This window comes from Poecile atricapillus, chromosome 2, assembly GCF_030490865.1.
Source record: "Poecile atricapillus isolate bPoeAtr1 chromosome 2, bPoeAtr1.hap1, whole genome shotgun sequence".
Taxonomy (NCBI): Eukaryota; Metazoa; Chordata; class Aves; order Passeriformes; family Paridae; genus Poecile; species Poecile atricapillus.
In genome coordinates, this window is record NC_081250.1 from 93,103,117 (window position 1) to 93,124,760 (window position 21,644).

At 39.8% G+C, this 21,644-nt stretch overlaps 2 protein-coding genes across 10 annotated transcripts in view; one reads left to right on the forward strand and one right to left on the reverse strand.

Annotated features, from left to right (window-relative positions):
• TEX10 (testis expressed 10) overlaps positions 1–9,278 on the forward strand; it is a 54,844-nt gene extending 45,566 nt beyond the window's left edge. For all 6 annotated transcript variants that reach the window (XM_058831900.1, XM_058831905.1, XM_058831903.1 and 3 more), the window contains 4 exons: positions 4,477–4,557; positions 7,036–7,217; positions 8,152–8,362; positions 9,042–9,278. In XM_058831900.1, coding sequence (XP_058687883.1) covers positions 4,477–4,557; positions 7,036–7,217; positions 8,152–8,362; positions 9,042–9,155 — 588 coding nt within the window. In that variant the 3' untranslated portion in view covers positions 9,156–9,278. The remainder of the gene's footprint in view (positions 1–4,476; positions 4,558–7,035; positions 7,218–8,151; positions 8,363–9,041) is intronic.
• Positions 9,279–9,512: 234 nt separating this feature from the next.
• The window catches only part of INVS (inversin), an 85,573-nt gene continuing 73,441 nt past the window's right edge, over positions 9,513–21,644 (reverse strand). For all 4 annotated transcript variants that reach the window (XM_058831929.1, XM_058831930.1, XM_058831931.1 and 1 more), the window contains 5 exons: positions 19,913–20,214; positions 17,790–18,597; positions 13,534–13,766; positions 12,463–12,543; positions 9,513–10,406 (listed from right to left, as the gene is read on the reverse strand). In XM_058831929.1, coding sequence (XP_058687912.1) covers positions 10,291–10,406; positions 12,463–12,543; positions 13,534–13,766; positions 17,790–18,597; positions 19,913–20,214 — 1,540 coding nt within the window. In that variant the 3' untranslated portion in view covers positions 9,513–10,290. The remainder of the gene's footprint in view (positions 10,407–12,462; positions 12,544–13,533; positions 13,767–17,789; positions 18,598–19,912; positions 20,215–21,644) is intronic.

Genomic DNA, 21,644 nt, shown 5'->3' on the forward strand with positions numbered 1-21,644 from the left:
TGCATGTCTATGTGAGTTGAAAAATATATTTTAAAGTTCACCTTAGGTTACAGTATCTGGTGTGTGCCAACTTTACTTTTTTTAATAAAATCACTTCTCAGGGAGTCTGAACTGCCTTTGGTCGGACTCTACACAGTGGCTCGCTAAAATACTTGACCCATTATCTTTCCTGCTTGCTTGGGTTTCACTCTGTGCTCTTGCTTGTGTGTGTCTTCAGAGGAAGATGAGTACTTTTCTTTGAAAAAAGAGTACTTTGCAGCATTTAATGAACTTGAAATAATACAAAAATTTTCTCTAGACAGTTGCTGATAAGGTGTTTCCTTGAGACTTTGAATCAGGATTCTGTCGTGTTACAGGAAGCATTGAGGGAGTGGGAACAGTTCAATAATGAACAAAACGTTAGTCTCGGTTCATCAGGTGTGCTTGTTCCTGTTGCCATGAGGGCTCACACTGAGACTGGGCTTCCTTGGGTCATCCCAACTCTGTCTTCCGGAGGTGAGAGCATCTTAGAGATGAACAACATCAAACTGATGAACTCCTCTGGTTCTGCATTAGAACTGTGAAAAGCCTGTGTGGGATTGCATTGTCAGTCAGGGTAGCTGTCAGTGGCAAAAATGCTTTTAACTCATCCAGTTGAAGTAAAATACTCCATGGTGTCAGGATCTCCAAAAAACTTGGATCAGGCTGTGCTTCTGAGGGGCCTTTCTAGCCTTTTTTTTTTTTTTTTTTTTTTAATTTTTTTTTTTCCCTGTTGTGGTTGGCTGCTGTTGGAGTTTGTCTTCAGTGTGGCAGGCAAGGAGGCTTCTGTAGCAGTGACTTCCCAAAGCACTAGTAGTGAACCTGCTCTTGCAGTTGTATGGCTCATGATACTTGGGCTTGTCTGATCAATAGGGTTTGGCTTGAAAATCTGCCAGTGGGTCACAGAGCCCCTAGCATTTGCTGCATAATGCTAACAGATAAACCCTGTGTTTAAGAAAATGCTTTTCTTTAGGTTAATTTTTTTGAGTGAACATTCAAACAAAATTAAAAAGGACACCCCAACAAAATATCTAAGCTTAACCCAAACCTGTTATAAAATACTTATCTCAAAAAGAAAAAAAACCTCCCTGATCAAAAATGCCTGTTCTCAGTCCATTCACTTCAGGATTGCTCTGAAACAAAACTACTCTGGCTTTGGTCCAAAATCAATCTATGAATGTGCCAAAAATGTGATAAATGCTAATCAAATGTAATGTAATGAATCAGCTGTGACATTTTATTATGGAAATTAAACATCATGCAAAACCTTGCCTAAGGAAAATAAATTGTCAGGGAAAATACTAATTTTCATGTGATAATTAAGTTTTCTTTTCCTTTCATTTACATGTCTAAAAACGTTTCAGTTTCACTTTTAATAACAGGCATTTGGTATGAAAGCCATTTCAAGCAGGATTTAATTTATAGAATTGAAAAGAATCGCCTCTTGCACTTAATTGCAGGAAAACAGAACTGATGTAGGGAATGGTGGTGCTGTTTTGAGGGTCAGAAAGATCTAAAAGATTGAAAAATCAACTTGCACTTTACCACAGCCCTCCTAGGGAATTATGCTGCTGTCCAGTGGTATGATGCCTGTTTTCCTTGCCAGTTCAGGAAGAATCTTGAGGGTGGGCATATTGTACCCATTAAATGCTCCTACAGTTTGTCCTCTCAGGGAGGACAGGGAGAGCCTGAGGGAATGGTGGGCTTGCTCTAGGGACATAGTCCTGAGGGTGAAATATTAATAATGAAATGGTATTTTTGCTGGGTGGGACTGGTGGATTTGCCTTCAAGGTCTTTAGTTTGTGGGTCTCTACTGAATCAAAAGGAATCTCCCTGACAGACTGTGTCTGGTGTGATTTGCTCACAGGCATATGGCAAACCCCTTTGTAAACTTCCCAAGCTCTGTCCTATGATCAACAAATGCCTCCTGCATTTTCCCCTTTCATAATCATCCATCTCAATTTCCTTCTCATCTGCATTCCCAGCCAGCCATGATTATTGTTATGTTTAGTTGTTTGGTTACATTTGTTTTGGTGCGGCATTTTTCACCACTTTGTAAGTGACATTAAGATCCCTTCTTGGGTGTCATTTTTCCAGCCCAGGCATGTTAAGTTCTTTGCACTGACACCAGTAAGACAGGATCTCTGTGCAATTTTTCTGTGTCTGTTTGGTTTGAATTTGCCTTTCCTGAAAATGAGTGGCTCTTTGCACAGTATGTCAGAAGTGGTCTAATTCTTAGCAAGATCTTACAGAGTAGTATTGAAGAGATGATCCTTATTCTGTCTGAGCACTTCTATTTGGATTATCTTTATTTTTACATCCTGAAGTAACATTTGCCCATTTTCTGGTTGTCTCACAACCATTTGTAGTCAGCTGTTACAGAATTTCCTCCTCATTTCCAACTGGTAAAACTCATAGCTGCATGCTATGAGTTTTTATCAGTCTCCAAGCACATGACCCACCACATCTTTTTCACTGAATTTTTTCTGTAGCTGTTACTCATCAAACCTGTGTGATCTTTTCCATAGGTTAGTCCAGTCCTCCTGCCTTTGCAGGGTTTCTCAGCTTGAAGCTGTCATCCAACAGATTTCATCAGTGCAGCTTTACCTTTTGTGTAAGTGCTGCTCATTGAAATACCAGCTCAGACTGGTGTCACAGTTTGTCCTTGACATGACAGTCCCCAGTAATAACCTCTGTTGCAGCTTGACTTTATCCCTTGACACAACTAATAACACAGATGTTTTGAGTGGATTTCTTGGGAATATTCCAGAGTACCTTAATATTTTATCACTTTCAAATTGCAGTGGACAAAAGCCCTACTATATTTAGGATGGTGTACTCAGTTTTGTTTCATTATGTTTCATTATAAAGTAAATATATAGTAAAGATATTGAGTGCAAGAGTATCTATGAAATTGTCTTTTAAAAAGTCCTACTAGTCAAATGAAACACTTGCACTACACCTGTGATACTGACTAACATGAGCAATGTCCTGACAGCCCAATAATGTTGTGTTCCACTAGGCAGATGTGTTAAGGATCTCCTGAGTTTGGCTGGCATAAGCAGGGCTAAAACCAGGTGTGGCATGTAATTTTGGAAAAAGCTGAATGCGCTTTGGTATCATGACAAATGGTGCTGCTTGGCCATTTCTGATTAAACTAGCACTGGCATCCACATTAGTTAAGGCTGAGTTTTCATACCACAGGACCTTGAGTTAATGGTTCTTTCCCTAACCTTTCCCATCCTCCAGCTGCAAATGTTGTGGACTATTATTTTTGATAGTTGATATGTTCTATTTTGTCATTATCTCAGTTTTTCATTTTGTCATACTATGTTTTGGTGTCTTGACCTGCCTGAACTCAGAAGTCTCAAAATCAAAACACTGAATGACAGAATTTAATCCCTCAGGTCAGATCCTCCTGTGCAAATTCTCTTTAGATTTTGAGTCATGAAGCATCTTAGAGGAATGTGTCTTGTGTAGTTGAGATATTTGTAAAATGCCTGGACTTGAATTCTTTCATCCTTCGAACATCTGATCTTGCTACTCTCTGATTCCCTTAAGCACAAAGAGAAGATTCCATTCCTCATGTATTGGTTCTTCTGTTATCCTCATCCTTTACAGGACATCACAATTGCTCATGGTCTGATAACACACTTAGGCTGTGCACATTGGCTTCTCCAGAGGCTTTAGTTGCCACTCTGGTGAGATAAGCAGTGGATGTGAACAAAGAGAGGACATCCAAGCTATCCAACTAGCTTGCAAATTATTGGAGTAGAGGGGAAGGAAAAGAGGAAAAGAGAAAGCCATCTGCTGAGGATTGCAGTACAGCTTACCAGCAGTTCTACTGGAACTCTTGCTTCTTCATCCTATGCCCAGGAGACTTAAACATTTTATGGTAGTTTGCTAGTGCCTGATACATAAGCACCAGAAAGTTCTATGCAGTTTATAAAACTAGATTTTCCATAGTAGTATTACAATTTGTATTGGTTTTGAACATGACATTTTTGGTGCTGAAGAGGAAACTATGTTGCAAAATGGATCTTTGCTACAGTCTTTGTTGTATTACTTTTCTGTTTCACTGTGACCCCTCAGTTTCATGCTTGATACAGTTATTTGGGGAGTTGTTTCCTGAAATTCTTCAGCTCCAAGGAAAGGCATTTGGAGGCTTGGTGTGGCAGTCTTGCTTGATAAGAGTATTTTTTGCCTTCTATCACACAGAATGTGGAGAGCCGTTCCCAAAAACCCTAAAGGTGTAGACCATCATCTCTTTAAGCACTGAACCATGTATGTAGACAGTCTGTTCATTTAAACTGTAAAGAATCAGTACTTTGAGACAAAGCTGCTGCATGTCCCTGTAGGTTCTTTGGATTTAGGTCTGTCAGCAAAGTCTGACTGCACAGTGAGTGATTGCTGGTTGCATTTGGAGTGCTTAAATATAACTTTGTTTTGTTAAAACAGGTGATCTGTCACAGCTTGTCCACTATACCTTCACAAAGTCAGTGTTTTGACATTCTCCAGACTGGCATCTGTAAATATCTTGTAAGTACCATTTGTCTTCTATATTAAAACTTCCTTGTGATAAATTTGCTAACAGTGTCATTAATCCTCAAATACACTTATCGTACGTATTTAATGTATAATTTCAGCATTTGCAAAAGCTTTAAACAAGATTTTTGGGGGACTTTAAAAAATACATAATAACTGTTGGTATCTAAACTTATATGGGTAATTTTGCTCAGATTTGTGAATACTTCAGCTTGTCTTCAAGGCAGTTTGTCCATAAATGAAACACTTCCTGGTTTGGTTTGCTTTTCAAAAGAGTGACCAGCAGCTTTAGGTGAGGTTTTTTACCTCATCTATATATTTAAGTATCTAAAGCATGCTAAGAAGATGGAGCCAGGTTCTTTGTGGTGCTGAGCGATAGGACAAGAGGCAATAAGCAGAAACTGATGCTCAGGAAGCCCCACTTGAACATGAGGAAGAACTTCTTTACTGTGTGGGTGACTATGCCCTGGAACAGATTGCCCACAGACAATGTGGAGTCTCCCTCACTGGAGATACTCTAGAACTGTCTGGACACAGTCCTATGCCATGTGCTTTGGGATGACTCTGCTTGAGCAGGGAGGTTGGACCAGATGACCCCTTGTGCTCCCTTCCAACCTGACCCATTCTCTGGGTTTTACAGCCTGTATTCTAATCCTGAACGTGCCAGAACTGAGGATGGGGATGGCAAAGCCAGAGCTGGGTAACAGAGAAGGGTCAGGGACAGAATCTGAAATTCCCTGTGATGCTGCCTGATGAGAGGGAGGACACAGGGACTATCCCTGCCCTCCTGTCAGGGTGGTTCTGTGATCTAACCAGCGTCTGCCATTCCCTGTATGGAGCCATATTGAGAAATTACTAGACTGAAGCTTCCATAGGGAAGCTTACCTATAACCATAGTCTGGATTTTTAGGGGTGGATGTTGACTTAAATCAACTTTTAAAAAGGCTTATATGTTCTACTCCCCTGTCCCTTTAAGAGCAAACCATTAAGTGGGTTTTTATAGTTGGCAAGGCTGCTGCCCAGTCTCCAACTGGCTGCTGACACCTCTCAGGAAACAAAGGCATCATGGAGGCAGCATCCTATATGGGGACTTACCTGAGCAGCCTCATCTACTGGACTTGTATAAATTGAAATGTCTCTGTTTCTGTATCTTTCAGACTGGCTGACCAGCACATTCCATCAGTATGTTGGCTCAGTTGGTCTTCAGGATGGTTCTTTATAGATCCATCTAGATCATTGCCATTATTTATTTATGGCTGATCAGGAAGAACATTATTCATTTTAATTGTTTGGTGCCTCAGTGTCCTGTAGTATTCAGCAGGGTCGTGGTAACAGCTGCAGTCCCACCTTCTGTCAGGCAGGACCATTGTCATCCTCCTCCTGCCTCTGCACCTGACTGGCACAGGGTCAGCCTGGGACAGCGATCTGTGCTCATGGCCCTGAAATACACCCGGTGTCTTGGGCTGGAAGGATTTAAAAGTTTCAGCTTGTAGTTGTTCTGTATCCCTTACCTCTCACAAGTAATGGTATGAATGAAATACATTTCACATTTCTGTAGCTTGTACTTTATTGATCTTCTAAACATTTCTAAAAGAAACAGCTGACCTTGTTAAGTGAACCAGCTCCCTCTGTCAGTTTAAAACAGTGTACTTGCAGGTGAGCAAATTAGACTACTCTCAAACTCCTTAATAGTTTTTTAAAGGTAAATGGTGCCACACTAGCAGTGCATGATTTTTTTATGGCTTTACAAGAGAAAATTCTAGGGTACTTACTCCATAGTAATTCAAAATTTAAACTGCTTTCTAATTCACTGCCTCTACAAAAACCAAGATTTTTTTTTTAATTATTTATCATGCCTATAAAATCGTTACTCAAGATGATGTTCTCTCTTTAACAACCGCAGAGCATCACCCCACTTTGGGCTCACCATATATTTCATTAGCTTTGATTTACCTCAGTTCATAAAGCTCCTGTTGGTCTTCAAAGGAGACTCACCCTGGTGACAATTCAGTAGAAGCTTTCCTTTCTGTAGCATAAATCAGAGTTTTCTTCTACCTCAGTGACTGCTCAGTGCCATTTCAAGACTCAGAAGGCCTTCCCAGTCCCATGATATATGCTTAAAAGGAAAGACCTGTTCTGCCCAGAAGATTGTTCGTGTCTGCACTGTGATTCAGAGCAAGGCTCAAAGTAGTGCCGCTTTTCAGATATGTTTGAGATGAGTGTTTGTTTGGAGGGGATGGAATGAAGATGTCAATTTAACCTTCTGTTGGTATGAATGGCAATTTATTGGGAAAGCAGGGATCTGAAAAAATGCAGTGGTCTCTAGAGTTTGAACAGAAACAAAGTAATGCATGTCACCATAGGAAAGCTCTAGGTTTGTGTATATCCCAGCAAAAAATCTGTTGTATAAAGTGATGAACTTAGGTTGTTGGGTTTTTTGTTTTGTTTTTTTTTTATCTCATTTTAATACAGGTTGGATTGGTTGTAATACCTGATAGCACAGCTGGATCTGTTCTGTGTGCCATAAATAAGCTCTTGGATCAAGCCTGCATCATAAGTGAAAACCTGCACAGGTTCTTGGCCTCTTGTTGTTACAGTCTTCTGTACTTCCTGTTAACTATAGACAGAGAGGATGCAGAGCATTTACAGAAAAGGTAAAGCTGCTTTTCTTACTGTCTTGTCTCTGTCTTTGCAGCCACGAGTATTTAGAGATGTGAAATGAAAGGATACCGCCCTCCCTTCAGAGTTTTTTTCCTGTCTCTCTTTTGCTTGCTTCAAATCAGTACTTAGATTTAAGAAAAACACCTGCAAAGTTACCAGGAATTACTTAAAACAGTAACTGAAGAAGGTTTAATCTCAAATTGTTTTGCTTGGATGTCACAACTATCCTGATTTTGTAAAGTTGGATATTTATACCTTAATCTTTAACCTTAGCTTCATTAGGTACATTGAAAAGCACCATGCAAAGGATTTGGCTTTATGAGTACATTGATTTGATGTTTCAAACTTCTCAGGCATCATTACATAGACTGCAAAGCCATTTGATTTAAAAAACCCAAAAGCTACAGATAACAAATTCAAATAAATTCATCTGAAACACAGAAATGTCTTTAAACAGGTCAAACTTTTCCATATACAGAAAAGTTGTTGAAAGCTTCCTGAAAATTGAAAGCCCAACTCCTCCTTCTCTTACTGTATTTAATGACTTGCATTCACAAACAGCTGAGTCCATTATTTAATTTCTTATGAATCTTAAAGATTCAGGTGTACCTGAAAAATGACTGAAACAAAAACCTCTTCACAGCTGCATGAAGCAGAAATTCACTGTGTGAGAGATTAAACAATATTTGTAGCTTCCAGGGCAGGCCCTTAACTTTTTTCCAGTGCTATACAAAATTTTGGAGTATTTTCAAGTTTGGCATTTTCTGGTACAGATTTTCTGCTTTGCCACTAATTATGGTGAATGCAGCTGGTATGATTGAATCCACAGAAGCAAGTTTCCTTGTACAGCCATGCAGCCAGTTCACAGAAGCATCCTTGAAATGTGTGTCCTCAGTCATTTCAGTTTTGATTATCTTTTCCTCTCAGGGATATACTGTGGAGATCATGCATTTCTGCATTAGCACTCCTGCCACGGCTACTGAGGCTGATGCTGCAAAGTCTGCAAGTGAGCAGGATCTGTCGGGAGGAGCTGCCCGTTGTTGCTCAGTTGCTTCGCTTACTGATGCAGCACGGGCAGCTCAGGAGCCATATGATCACAAATGAGTTTCTGGTGCAACAGATCATCAAGGACATCATGGTATGAAAGTTCTTGTTTCCTAGAGACCACATGTATGTCATGTTTATTTTTAAAAATCATTGCAAATGTTCAAGAGGAGCTGTTTTTAAATGGTGGTTAAAGCAGATATAAGACATTAAGGCAAGGTTCTCTAACCTGCAGGTTAGGGAGGGGGTTGTTTCCTTTTAGTGTTGAAAATACCACAACCAATTCTTGTGTTGTTCCACCGCGGGTGGGTTATATGTGTTGCTGGGTTCTTTTAAGCCACCTATATAATCCTGAGAAGAGGGAATTCCTGGGCCTGGGCTGGGTGGTCTGTTGGTAGCAGTTCCCCTTAGAGTGGGTTGGGGAACTCTCCTGCATTGGTAGCACCCTGCTCATTTGCATTTTAATTGCCTATAAATTGCAGAATTGCAAAGTAAGTGAGCCACTCTAATTAAGAATAAGGAAAGCACATCTGGTGTTAACTCACACACTTGGTAATGTAATGACTTAGTGTACCCAGTTGTAACACTTTATTATTATTTAACAGACACACAGTGTTGAAATGTATAAAAGAGAGGAACAATGTCACTGTGTGCAGGGGAACAGGGCTGTCTTGTACCTTTAACAGTGCACCTGATTACCTGTAAAAACAAAGCCAGGTTTTGCAAATGCTGTTGGGGAAACTGAGTGTTACCTTTTTTCTCCTTCTTTCTAGACACTGAAGAGTGGTGAAGTTCAGGAGCAGTGGCTCACAGACCTCCATTACTGTTTCAACATCTACCTTGCCTCTCATCCCCAGACACCTGGCCCTATAAACACAGTATATTGAAGAGGTCAAACTGCATTTATTGTAAAGCATTTACTTCTATTTAGTTTTGAATGGAATATGTTGGAACAAAGCTTGTCAATTTTTTTGTAAGTGAAACAATAAAAATTTTACAGAGAACTGCAATACCTCTACTGCCCTTTTTTTAAGCAAGTAGATGTTACTGAAAGGGATTTTACTAAAATGTGGTGACGATAGTGAGGGGTGTTAAAGTCCAGTTCTTGATGCTGAAGAGCTTGCAGAGAAACAGACTTAAATTGACTCTGCTCATCTCTTACTGTGAAGCATCACATTATTTAAAAAAAAATAGAATTGTGTAGTACCAAGTAGAAAAAAAAAATCAAAACCAGTATGCTTTAGAGTAACATTTTTTATTTTTGCTGAGTTCATATTTTTAAATACTTTGAGCAAGGTAAATACTGTACACTGTGGCAGCTCCAAAGCTATTTAAAAAACTATTTTTCCTAGAGTAGGGCTCATCTTTTCTTGCTTCTCTAATGCACATAGAAAAAGTTATTAAAAAAATGTGTGATCATTTCAAAGGGTAGAAAACACAGCCCTAATAGTTTCCTTAGGTTGTGAAAAGCAGTTTCTTTAGTGTTTTTTGTCAACAGGTGTACATGTCCTTCCAGATCCACAGTTAGCTAAGGAACAATTGTTTCTTTAGTAGAGAAGTGGAGCATGAAGGCTGTTCTCACATTCCTGATTGGATTTTGAAATTAATTTAATGACCTTGAGGTAAAATTGAACACTGGTCTCTCAGAACTGTAATATCTTTAGTACAGTTTCCCTCTTCTTTGACACTCTGTTTGATGAACACATTCAAAATTCCTACTTTTTGCAATGGAAAGCTTTTATTGCCCCTGCAATGTTATTGCAATACTGGGCTTAGTGCTTCATTTTCTATCTTCAAATGCAATTCAGATTTCATCCTGTATTGGTGAAGAAATTAACAGTTGCATTTAGAAACCACTTTGTACACAAAATGAGTCCAGCTCCTTAGAAGTGTGCTTGGCATGTAATGCTGAGATAATACAAAACTGAAAATGTTCAAGTTTAATACATCATAGATGGCTTATACATTATGGAATATAACAGCTGTACTGGAATGGATTTTAAATTCCAAACATTGTTTTGCTTAATGCTTGAGTCTTGTATTTTTTGGTTTTGCAGCAGTGGTTGGTCTCATGTTGTATGAAAATTGCCTTGATTTTTCCATGTTCTCCAGCAAATTAACACACTGTAGGTTGCTCACTGTAAAAGAACAAAATAGTTTTGATGAGTAACTCTAGTGGGTGAAAAGCAGCTTCAAATACACTGTGTTCTAGATTTCATAAGCAGCGAATCTCCTGGGAGCAGAACATGCCTTTTTCCTGGTAATCACTGCTGATTGTCTCTCAATAGAGTTTGTTTCTGCAGCACTGGGTACAGCTTGTGTGGAACACAGATGATGATGCTGCTGCTGCGTGTGGGACTTCAGCAGCCTCTCTTGAGTGTAGTGAGGTTCACTCCCATAAATGAATGTAGGACTCCAGACTAACACTAGACTTGTTGAAGAGAGAGATGGTGTTGAGCAATCTTTAGCAACATGAAGTAGGCAGTGGGCTCTTCCTAGAAAGTCTGGGAAACTGGTCCAGGGGCTAAAGTGAGTGCTCTGAATTGCTCGTGCTATGTTTCTTTATTTCCTTTATTTCCAAGTAACATGCTTGTTTTCCTTTCCCAGGTTTGTAAAGATCAGCTGCAAACATTTCAGTGCTTTCCATTCTAGCCAGGGTCATCCCAAGTGCAAATCTAAATGTTTCACTGAGAGTGTGAGCCCAGCACATTTTAAGGACGACTTTCTAAAGCCAAGAGTTGCAAAACCTGCTCCGTTGCAACTCTGAACACACTTTAATGTCCAAAGTGAAACAAAGAACCAGGCTGTCTGGTTCTGCTGGAGAGCACCTCTTTAAGTGCCACTTGCTGAATTGACAAAAGGAATCTATTTAATTTTTAATAGCCAGCAAACTAGAAAAAGAACACATTTCAAGTTTTGAAAATGTTTTAATGGTAACAATTTTTAAAGGGCCTATTTGCCAGAATATTCCAAAGCATCCCTGTCCCTTTTCTACCTTTCTACCTGTCACCTGCCTTACTGAATATTTCCTTTGAACACCCTCTGCATATCCCCCCTTCCACAATGTTTGAATGAGTTGGGTGCCAGTCCCTGTTACAGATTTGTCACTGCACACTTCTTCCAGGAGCTCTATGAACATTAAAATTCGAGCTGACAGTCAGCCTTCACCTTCCCAGATGTACCTTCTGCAAGGGAAAATGAAACTGAACAGTCCATTCTGACCTACTCCAGGCACCTACGTCAGAAATGGAGTATCTGGCATTAGCCACTGACAGCTCTGAACTTTTCCAACAAACGTAATGTTGTCATGCACAAAGGCAGGCAGATGAAAAACATGTTATTGTCTTTTAAGTAAGGGCTAAAGTTCCCTGAGCTCCTATTAGGTGAATAAAAGTAGGTAGTGTTCTAAAGGAACTGGGCAGAGTTCCTATCACTAACCTATTCGTCACCAAGTTATGAAAGCAAAGGCCATTCCAGCCTCAAGAGAAAGCCTTTTTATTTCAGAAGACAGGGAGATCTGTTGTCCTGAAAAGTTAAACGAAAAGAACTAAAAGCTCTTTTAAAATTTAGATTTGTATCTGCATGAAGAGGTGGCAATCAAACACCTGTCTGGTCATGCCTCTTAATTAAAACAGTTCTCAGACAGTGAAAGAAAAAGGCCTCTGTCTCTTAGTGAGGCAGAAATTCACCTACAGTTCTAACAAACTCAAGGATAGGTCCACCGTCATATTTCCTTCTGACTTCAGAGTTGTGTTAAACTACTTGGAAAATGTATTTTACTTCCCTTTGCAAATTACCTGAACTCCTGTTTCCTTGAAGCAGTTGCTGTGTTCCCATCTAGCTGTGGCCTGTCTGACCGAGGTGTAGCACAACCAAGAACACCAAATGCCCAGTGGGGCACTGAAATTTCACGTGGTGAAACACTAACATGACCACAGCTCCCAACCCCAAGTAAGTCCATAATACACTTTAAACAGTCTGACAGATGGAATTTAGTAAAAATGTTTTTCATCTAAATGACTCAAGGATAGAAGTGCAGTGCTCAAATAAGCCCAAAAGCGGTGAAAGGAGGAGCGTGCAATCACAACAGTTTGGCAGTAGTTATGCATTTTGATAAGAGAGCCTAGTCCTTAAGCAGATTGTTTTCTCAGGTATATAAACATCAAAGTATTCTTAAAATGAGATGTGTCCTACCTGAGACCAGCTGCACATCAGAAAGTTTCAGCTTAGAAGGAGGTCTTGTTGACTGACACACTTTGCCTTCCTGAGAACGTCCTTTAACACACAATGTGAACAGCTCTGTGTTTATCACATGAACATGTGGCTACATACATAGCTACAAACTATTTCAGTAAGATACAGCATTATTCTAAAAGTTACTCTCATTTTTAATGGGGAAACTCATGAGACATTCTGTATGACAGAAAATCATGACAACCACAACTGAAATTTAAGTAACGTTAAAATACATTTTGCAGCTGTTAAAAAAAAAAAAGGAAAACAAATTTATTAGCTTTATTTTATCCTTTTTGGTTCTCAAAGCTACAGAGCCATGATTGAAGTAACTTACCACCTGTTAAAATACATATAGTTAGCATATCCTTATTCCATCAGTGATCCATACTGTAAAGGAACTCAAGGTCTAGAAGCAAGACCTCTTCTTCTAGGTGGCCTCTACCTTTTCTTGAAGATGCATTCCTTTGCACGTCCACATCCAGGCACAGTGCAAAGCAGTGCAGAATTATAAAAGACAATCTTGCTTTTGCCAGAAAGACCACTTATCTTCATACAGAAAGTTACCAGCATTGAACATATTCTTCAAATGAAAATATTTTTAAAACAGTAACAAACAAAAAGTTTAAAACAATGCTTTAAAGAACCAAACCATGATCCAGATAGCCACTCTGCATGGATACAGCCAGCTATCCCCAGCTTAACTGCTCTGTTCTCTTTCCACATTGATATATGGTGAGGAGCTCTGGCAATGGAATTATTTGATTGCTCAAGATCTGTGCTGAAACAATGCTGTGTGGGGATTCAAACAGCTTTAGCACCAGCCATTTTAAATCACTGGGTTGTTTGGTTTTTTAACCTGAAACAGAAATATAGCTGCCCAGAACACCTGAGATTCAGACTAGTTTTTATAAATAGCTGAAATCCTTAACAATTAGGTAAGAAATGCATAGACTAATACACTCTGTTATAAAAATAAAAGCACAGTCACTCAAAATAAATGATACAGAAAATTACAGAAAAGAAAATTACCATATATCTGCTTTAGGATGGACTGCTTGCTGGTTTTTATGGCTGAGCTGGTTTTGTTTAAGGATTTCAGATTTTTACATGAAGGAACTGATTTCAGAGGGCTATGGTTCAGCTGTTTCTTCCAAGCAACCTGAATGAAGAAGGCAGCTGTCTCTTGTCTCCATTTGTCTTCATCTTCCTTGCACTGCCGCTTAGCACTAAGGAGCTGAAACAACTCCTGTCTTAGCTGGTAACTAGAGAGCAGAAAAGAGAAGAGCACTTGTTTTAGGTGACCTGTTTTTACTTCTGTGCTTTCCACGCATCAGTTCACATGGTGGATTACATGAGTAACTGGGAAAACAGAACTCCCACTGATGTGCTAAGTCACTTGGATGAGAAATGTTTGTTCAGAAGAAAAAGTAGGAGTTGGGTTCAATTTTGGATGCATCCATTATTTCACACAGTTACTAAAGAACTGGCATTACAGGTATCAAAAGTTACAGTGCTTCGACATCAGCTTATCAGCTGTTTTATAAATAGAAAATCATCAGAAGACAAAACTATAAATATTTATGGCAATAGTATAATCAGCACTGCTTCCCCATTTTCACTATATTCACAGCTTAATAACACCAACCTTTCTCATGCGCCTTAGCACTTCATGTCCTCAGTCAATCAGTGCAAGAGACAAACCAAATCTGCCTCCTGTGGGTTCAGCTGCACATTTCCTCTGCAGAAAACTGAGCTGTTCTCCACCCCTCCTCTGAAGATGCTCCCCTCACCTTGTTTTCAGCAATCTGTGTTTTTTCCCTTCCCTTCAAAAGCTCCCTGTTTTCTGATCCAACCTTGCCTCAGCTGCTTTGATCTTGCACGCAGTCACAGCCCTCTGCGAGTGGCAGCAGCAGATTGTCTGTCCCTCACACTCCGGTGGCAAATGGCACCAGCAGCAAGGAGTTGTTGGGGTTTTTATTTCCCTTGGATCAGACTTAAGTATTCAATCGGATATTGGTGTTTCACACTCACAAGTCAATTAACTGGCTTAGCAATTAACTCTGAATCCTCCCAGTACAAACCTGTCACAAATGAGCATTGAGTCACACTTGTAAAATATGAATTTTAAGTGTTTGGTAACAGGCCAAAACACATTGATCATCATCCCCTCTGGCATTCAAAAAGGCTTCTACTGGATGCCCCGGTAAAGCAAAGGAGGAAGGAGAGAGAAAGAGGTGATTTTCTTCTGTTGCTCCCTCTGCAAAAAGTTCTACATTAAAAGACAGCCAGCCAGATACAAATTGTTTGAATATATGTTCTGAGCCAACGAACTACCTAATTCAAACAAAGCAGCAGCCATATACAAAAAATGAGTACATAAAAGCACAACAGAATGCCAAAGGGGGATGATATGCTCCGTTACAGCCCAAATAATTTTAAACCTCCAATAAGCTTAGTAAATTACCTCCGTGAAATTTGCTGGGTGAGACAAATGTATTTAATCTTAATTTAGTGAAGCTTCAGAATTCAGGCATGTACTGTTATGCAGCTCATTAAAGTACATAACAAATGCAGGCAGCAACTGCATATTGTCAGGGCCTGCAAGTTTTGAAGCATGGTATGAATTCAGAAGAGGAGTGTTATTGAGACACAGAGGGAAAAAAATGATCCAGTTTTCTTAAATAACATACCACCTTTAACTTTTCAGAGGGGTAAGAGAGGAAAAGAAAGTGAAGAGGGAGCACAGTTGCAGTGACTTGCTAACATAATTTGAGCTAAGGATGGGTTAAGTGAATACTTAACTGCAGAAAAAACAATTGGTGAACTGTTTTATGCTGGAGCAGAAAGCTACTGTCTTGGAATTCAGTAATTGCTGCCAGAGGCCTTTGCTGATACGTGAAATGACCCACTCACAGTCCCTCCACCTTTGCACCCAGCTGTGATTTCAGTTTGTAGAGAACCTCTGGTAGTTTTTAGCCACAAGAGAACAACTGTGAGGTTCTGACACTGAGAAGATGTAGGTAGTTATCTGTAGAGCAAGTGCACATTGTTTTAATTCAGCTCTCTCATAACAGATCATTCTGATCCTAGTGAGAAAAAAGGAGAATGGGACCAACTTTGATACAGTATCAATCTGACATGGTCAGAACGCTTAGTCAACAAAACTACTGCACATAAAAGAAAAGTGGAATATTCATGTGCAGAACAAAGCTGGCAAGTGGTATTTTCACTCATTGTTACAGAAGCTCTAATCTTAAAAGCCACTGCTGGCCAAAGTATGCACACAGCAATAATATATTAAAAAAATACAGCTTGACTCCAGTGGGAGAACAACAGCAATCAACTTATTCCAGCTTCTGTTGGCTCCCTGTGGGCCCTGGAGCACAGTACAGGCCCCGGTGGCCCCCAGGAGAGAACACAGACACAGAATCTGTAAGCCTCAATGAGCAGGATAAGCAATTAACCTTTGGCAAGCCACACACCTTAGAGTACACTTTTGAGGACTAGATTTATAAAGTTTGCAGATTTGGGAATTGAAACATTCTCTTGAGAACGGCAAGTTTAATACACTTAAGTAGACCAGTACCACTCTGCTGTTGTGTTTCCCTTCAATAAGTGATTCAGGACTATAAATCTGCAGTGAGACAAATGCATTTAATGCAAATTTAGAGAAATTCCAGAACTCAAGTATGTACTTTTACCTTTTTCTAATGTAGAATTACACAATAACATTGTATAATTTTATTGCTGTCTACAAGTACACGCTATTTACCATGTGCAAGTTTGGGAAAAAAGCAAACACAGGACAGTGAAAGAACTGCCAAATGAATGTCTCCTGCAGCGTTGCAGAATTTATGACCCTTGTTAGTGTTCTATGAGTTCTTGCAAACAGAACAGAACAAATATATTTATTTTTCACTATTAAGTATTTAAATAACAAATGTAACTTAAGCAATCTTTAATTCCCACAATTTCCAAAATGCAAAGTGTTAGTAAGCGCATGCGCTTCTTGGAGAGAAGGCACACCACCCCTGTTTCAGCAGGTGGACAGTTTAGAAAGGCCTATCCAAAATCTGTAGTGTAAATGGAATGCAGATTTCTGTGCAGGTAAGCCAGCTTAATGCTTGGATCCCAGTTCTTGTGGGGAGATTTGCACAAGCACTCGCTACACATCGCTTCTGCTTTGTCTTAAAGCCATGGCACATGCCTGCCCCTCTGAAAGGATTTTTAACTGGTGTTGAGTGAAAGCAGCAGAGCCAGCAGCAGCAGCAGCATCACTTGCAGGTACACTCTCCCAACCTACTCCTGGCTTCATTTAGCTTTTGGTATCTAAGAAATTTGAACACATAAGACAAAAACTTGGGATCTACATCAGAAAAGGCCGAGGAGCAAGCAGCATAGAGGGCAGAAGTGGTGGAACCCTTGGAGAAAAAGTAGCTGCTTTGCTTCACAGTTCAGAGGAACATGGCATGGAGTCACAGAACCACAGAGTGGTTTGGGTTGGACCATCTTGTCCACCCTCCCTGACATGGCCAGGGACATCTTCAACTCAGAGTCCCTCAGAGAAACTGTTAAAACTAGTGGGAGACATGGAAAGAATACTGGTAAACACAAGCAATTTATAGTTTTCTGCATTCAGTAAAATCAAAGAAAGTTTAAACAAAAACAAGAAATAAGAATAATTTGCATATTATATACTTCCCTTACATACTCTTCCTGCCGATTTTGATAAGAAATTAAATATTAAGGAGCATGTACTTTTAGAATGACTGCATTTCTGAGGTTGAAACTCACACATTCATGAAAGCAGGATAATGCTGTGGAAAGCATTATGTACATTCTTCTGTACAACAGTTGTTCCTGCTTAATCAAGGCATTCAAGCTACCTCCAAGTTTTGGCAATGAACACTCAAAGCTCTCAAACATTCCGTGGTTTGGTAACGTGGTTAAATGTTAGGTCAGAGCACAATTTCAAGTTTGTCACTGAACTCCAGGTTTAGGCAAATCCTGATTTGCACTCTCTAAAGAAATATCAGTGCTTGAAATAGAAGTTTAACGATTTCTCTATTAAAAGTCATCACTTACACCTTGCAGTTTTTATGAACTTTCTAATGTAACTGTATGCAACTGAAACCCACTTCCCCTTGTGTAGAGAAACATTATTAACTGCCTCGTTTAGCACTGGCAACATTGAAAGCCAAGTAAAGCACATTGCCAACAAGCCTAGTTTCATTTACATCTACTTGTATCTCACTCTTCTCTACTCACTGAAACAGAAACCTTACCTTCTCCACATCCTCTGTATGACTGTGGCAGCATAGTTCTTCTTCCGAAAAAGCTCTTTTCTTTTTCTTTCTTTTTCTATGATCTGCATTCGAATCTCTAAAGGGATTAGTTCAATATTTGTACTTTGCCATGGAACAGAACATAACTGATCATCTGCATTCCTGGATACAATTATGCCTGTTTTTTCCAAGTTCAAACTGTCATCAGAAGCAGAACATGCTATTGGGTTTCTTGGCACAGTCCTGGTAGGATCTGCCTCAGCAGACAATAATGAAGAGGGCTTTTTTGCTATTTCATTGTTTCCTGCTTTGACGGCTTGTTCTACAGCATGCAGGCTGTCATTTCTGGTGCTTATAAATACTGTTTTGGCACTTCCTGGTCTGCTAGAACCAGCTGGTGAACATCTCTTATCGTTTACCTCTTTATTTCTGGGTTTCTGCTGGCGCCTCTTGCCTTTGGAAGAAGCTTCACCCGGCTTTGAGTTTTGTGCCATTCCACTGGTACAACCAACATCACAGAAGAACACAGACCTTCCTTCTCCGTGGTCCCTCTTGCCAGAGGGAGGCTGACTTGGATCCCTCAGCTTCTCCCCAGCACTGGCAGTCCTATGGGCAGAAGCAGAAAGCCTCCTGCTCCTCCGAGCACAGGCACCCGTTGTGTCGACAGCACGTTCCTTGCGCTTTTCTCCATCCAGTTCTGCAGCAGCCACAACCTGATGTTTCACTTCAACTTTTGTTCCCTCATTTGCTTTGCCACAATGGAAATGGACACAACTTGACTTGCTTTTGATGTGTTTCCTCAGTGAATCTTTAGACAGAGAAATTGAAAACAAATTCACTCTCTGATCCAGCAAAACACAGTTTTTGTCTCTGTTTTTTTTTGCTCAGTTACCTTTGGGGCACATTAGGATTCACTGAAATGAACAAAAACTGCAAGCAGGAAGAATCAGAAGAGGACATGATTGCCTGTCACAGTAGAATCCCAAACACCTTCATTTGCTTAATGTTTTACAAATGGTTTTCTTTCTAACATGACATTTGAGTTACATGCCTGAAAAACTCCTGCGGTATCCATGCTGTATCCTGGCACAGGATAACCCACTGACCCAGGAAACTCAAAGCACTTGGCTTCTCAGTACTTCCCTTGACATCCTGAATGAAATTCTGAAGTCCTTCCTATTCCTCCCTTGCTGCTGTGTGATCACTGCTCCTAAACACTCTGATGAGGGTGACTCGGAAGCCTGGAGAGCAAAAGTGAAAATTCTCCATCTTCCATTCACCTTCCATTCTGCTTGGAAATTAACAGGAGAATGAAAAAATAGACCAGAGAGGATGAAATGTAACAGACAGGATGTTACAGGGCAGGTAGGAGGGGAAAAAGAAAAGAAAGAGATCTCTGAAATACTGTCATTTCAGAAAATCATCCAAAACCTGGTGAAACCATGCTATATTCGTAATGCCTTTACAGGATATCCTTTTGACTGGATAACCAGATCAGAAAACACTCAACAACTGAATCATAGTTTTCACAGGCCAAAGGGTCTAAATTTATATTTAATTCCAATAAAATGCCCAAAGTCCATTAAAGTTTTGGTCACAAGAGGATTGATCAGAACACCTAATGAGAGCTGAGTATACAACTTCATGGTTTGATCCTTATTGCATCAACTTTCCTGGCATCACTTCAGTAACAAGAAGAGGATGGATACCTAAAAAAGGCATAGCATTCTTTCAAACATGGATTGTTTGGATTGAGTGAGAGGATAAATCTCGTTCGAAAACCGGAGTTACCATTTCTCCATTAACATTCTTCGTGTGCACCACAGATAGGTCAAATACCTTTAAACTTATTTATCCAAAGAATGCAACTAATAGAACAATTGCCCACAGCCTGTTTTTACATATTCTGGGTATTTTTATAGACACCATAAGACACTGTACTGGTGTTTTTCACTACTTCACACAGACTAAAACAATCTGTATCTAACTCTACCCTGCTGCACAAATTGCTTAGGTGATGAAAGAATATGAAATCAGAGAAAGACGAAATGGGTTCTATATATAAAATCCCCCCAAGAAGTGGATGAAGCAGATAAACAGCACAATTAAAAAAGATCACAAACCTTGCTTGATCTTATGACCTTCGCTCTGAGGCTCTGCTGACAGGCAGCTCTCCTTTGGGGTCCCTTTGTCATGACCAGCTTTAGGTGAACCTCTGCTGTTCCTCCCTGCCTGGATCTGTGAAGCATTGAGGGACAAAAGCCTCTTGCTCTGTGTGTCAGCTGCTTTGTTGGGTAACACCTGGACACTGGTAGCTTTCTCCCGATTTGTGGTATTCTGTGGTACCCGAAACTTATTTTGTTCCATGTTCTGCATCCCTTTCTGCAGCTTGGCTTCTTTCCTCTTACTTTCCTCTTCACGTTTCCTGCAATTACAGTCCATACCATAAGAATTCTGAAGATTAAATCTAGCATGTATCTAACTTGAACACACTCCTCTAAAAATCTGACACTGCCACAACAAATCCCTGATTTGACATCCTTTTCATGAGAAAAGGACACATATTGCACTGAAATGTCTTAGCTTGATCCAAAACAACAACTGACTTGCAGCTACAGCATGATGAAGGTTAAGTCCTTGTCAGCCAGCTGCCCATTCAGTTTGCAGTTGTTTTGACTGATCTTAAAACACTTTACTTATTGAAAACAACTATATTTAGGGGGTTTTATAAATACAGAAAAATTAAAAGCAGGATTTAAAAAAGAATCATAACACTAATAATTGTGTTTGTAATTAGTAATGAGCAATATTTTCATGTGAGTAGTAATGCAATGCACTGTATTTGAAAAGCAAAAGACTTTAACAAAAGACACAATATCTTTGAAAATTACTTTTTAGTACTTAAATGTGTCATAGTTAGTACAGACAATTATAAACCAACTTTGAACTAGCTAGTGGTACTAACATGCTGCTATGTATTTGTCATTGGTAGGTAATTAATTTTACATAAACATTATATGTCATATAAACGACAAATACTGATAATATGAGATGTGAATTAAAAACTTGTGTGCACACAGTTTGTCATTACAATGGTGACATTTGGATTTCCAAAATGAAGTAAGTCATGCATCTTTTAATAGTGTTGCCATGAAAGAGAATTTTGGATGAACTTAGGAAGGGTGCATCCATTGAATAAAATTTTGCAGCCTATTTTGAAACAGAGTGGGCTATCATTACACTTTAGCTTTTAAATTCTTGCTAGTGCCAAGCAGGATAAACCAAACAGCACACGGCAAACATTACATACCTACCTCCCACTGAATCTGTTTTTATAAATTAAGCCCTGGTTGTTGGATGAAGTGACACTTTTCCTTTTGGAACGGACAGGCGGTAAATGCCGTATCATGTAGCTGCCTGGTATTTTAACTTGCTTCCAGTGCTCCAACACAGTGTGCAGGCTGTTGCCACATCACCTCCCAGCATGGCGTGTGACAGGTGAGTTATGCAGCACGCCAGCCCCAGTTCCTGTGAGCGGTGTCACTGCCAGCGCATGTCACTGCAGCTTGAGCTGCCAGCCAGAAGCCCTAACTTTATCTGTCAGTGCTATCTTATCAACTATGCTCTGCAGAAGAAGCTGATTGAACTTTGCACCTGAAAAGCTGCTAATTGATCTAAAAAAATACACTCCTAGCAGCCTGGGATTCAGTATTCCCTCTGGCATGAAAAGAAGAAGTGGCTACTTTCAATTAATATTGGCATTCCACAACCGGACTATGTGGGGATGTTGGGACTGTGTACAGTATGGATCCCACTGCCATTACTGTGCCATTTGAGCTGATAAATCAGATTTTG